We start from the raw sequence: 1,565 nt of genomic DNA, 5'->3' as shown, positions 1-1,565 counted from the left end.
CGCGTAACGCGAATAACACTTGCTTTAAGACAGTTTTTCTCTTAATGACAACATATATGTTGGGAAATTGAGAAAGTAATGTCAAAAGATTCAAAATCGGTTACTGGGCCCTAAAGTAGGTCGGATGCAAAATATCGAATAAAAAATCATGTGGTATGAATATGACTCACCGAACACCTGCCAAACGGAAGAAATTAATGCTTGTAGTATGACAACTCGCGCCAAGCAAGCGCGTGGTGCGCATGCTCACCTTCCACTGGTCAACAAATCGGTTGCCATGGTTTGTGGTTTGCGACCACTTAAATAACAAACTTTTTGACTAAACACGGTTTGCAATCAACACAAAAACCAAAAACGACCATGGATTTGTACGATGAAATGTACGAAATCAAAAACAGTCGTGAGATTGACGACAGTCCTCCACCCGATCTGGATGTGTCCGGTTCGTTAAAATTTCTACACGACAAACAACCCAGCGAGGAAAAATCCATTAAGGTGAGCGATTTTATGGACGAAAACATTTGCCTGGTCAAAAAACCTTCAATTTCAGGACGACAGTGCGCATATCGACGAAATTGATGAGGAGGTTCCGAAACCTGCGAGTAAGTTTCTTTTTATTCTTGTTAATTGAAGTAGACAAACTCTGTGTTACATTGACAGAACCCAAAGACATCTTTATCAAGCGGGAGAGTTTGCAAAAGCATGACTCCCTGACGGACAGCAGCGGCAGCATATCCGAGGACGAGAAAGAGCCGCCAAAAAAACTTATCGATGAAAAGGAATTTAATCCCAAGTTCTACGAAAACATCGAAGCTCCGAATGAGCTGAAGGACATTTTCCAGTACATCACACGCTTTTCACCACAGCGTGTCAGTATCGACTACAAGCTGAAGATTTTCGTTCCGGATTTCATCCCTTCGGTTGGGGATATCGATGCCTTTCTGAAGATTTACTCGCCGCCGTTTTTGAACGAGGATAAGAAAAATACGCTATCCGAGCATATTAGGAAGCTTGGTTTAGAAGTAAGTTTTTTTTCGTAACATATTTTCGAATAAAACAAATTCTGTTGCGCAGACTTTGGACGAGCCATGTGGCGAGCAGAGCGATCGGGTTCTTCTGCAGATGAAGATGCGGTCGATTTTTACGAAGCCATTGGAAACTCCGTCGGCTATCGCGAAGAGTCCGAAGGATATCGACCGGTGGATAACGGAGATTCAATCACTTAAGGCGAACCAATCGGCCACCCAGAATCTGAACTTACTCAAAGCCAGCGCGGTTAACATCGACAGTCTAATGTCCGAGTGGCCGGAGGAGGTTGAAAAAATGCTTGATGCGGTCGGGTTTCCCTCGGCGGATCTGGACTGCTCGTTGACCAGGTACATTGAAATCATTTGCAACATGTTCGATATTCCTGTGCAGCAGGGCAGCGGCCAAGCTGGCTATATTCAGGCACTCTACCATTTGTTTAATCTCTATTTAGCTGTTAAGCAACAAGGTAATGTTTAAAAACAATCACTAAAATGGACGGATTCTATCACTGGGTTTAACTATTATAACCGATTAAA

General features: G+C 43.1%; 1 protein-coding gene across 2 annotated transcripts in view; it reads left to right on the top strand.

The window, feature by feature from the left end:
* The first annotated feature begins 245 nt into the window (after nucleotides 1-245).
* Nucleotides 246-1,565, top strand: part of LOC129727046 (intraflagellar transport protein 46 homolog) — a 32,758-nt gene continuing 31,438 nt past the window's right edge. The window contains exons 1-4 of one of the 2 annotated variants that reach the window (XM_055684437.1): nucleotides 246-495; nucleotides 551-602; nucleotides 661-1,022; nucleotides 1,075-1,376. In XM_055684437.1, the coding sequence (XP_055540412.1) occupies nucleotides 361-495; nucleotides 551-602; nucleotides 661-1,022; nucleotides 1,075-1,376 (851 nt within the window). In that variant the 5' untranslated portion in view covers nucleotides 246-360. Of the gene's footprint in view, nucleotides 496-550; nucleotides 603-660; nucleotides 1,023-1,074; nucleotides 1,507-1,565 lie in introns of those variants that run through there. The other variant, XM_055684436.1, reaches the window with a different exon arrangement.

Source organism: Wyeomyia smithii, chromosome 3 (assembly GCF_029784165.1).
Source record: "Wyeomyia smithii strain HCP4-BCI-WySm-NY-G18 chromosome 3, ASM2978416v1, whole genome shotgun sequence".
Taxonomy (NCBI): domain Eukaryota; kingdom Metazoa; phylum Arthropoda; class Insecta; order Diptera; family Culicidae; genus Wyeomyia; species Wyeomyia smithii.
The sequence above is the reverse complement of the archived record's forward strand: the minus strand, read 5'-3'. Positions and strand labels throughout refer to the sequence as shown.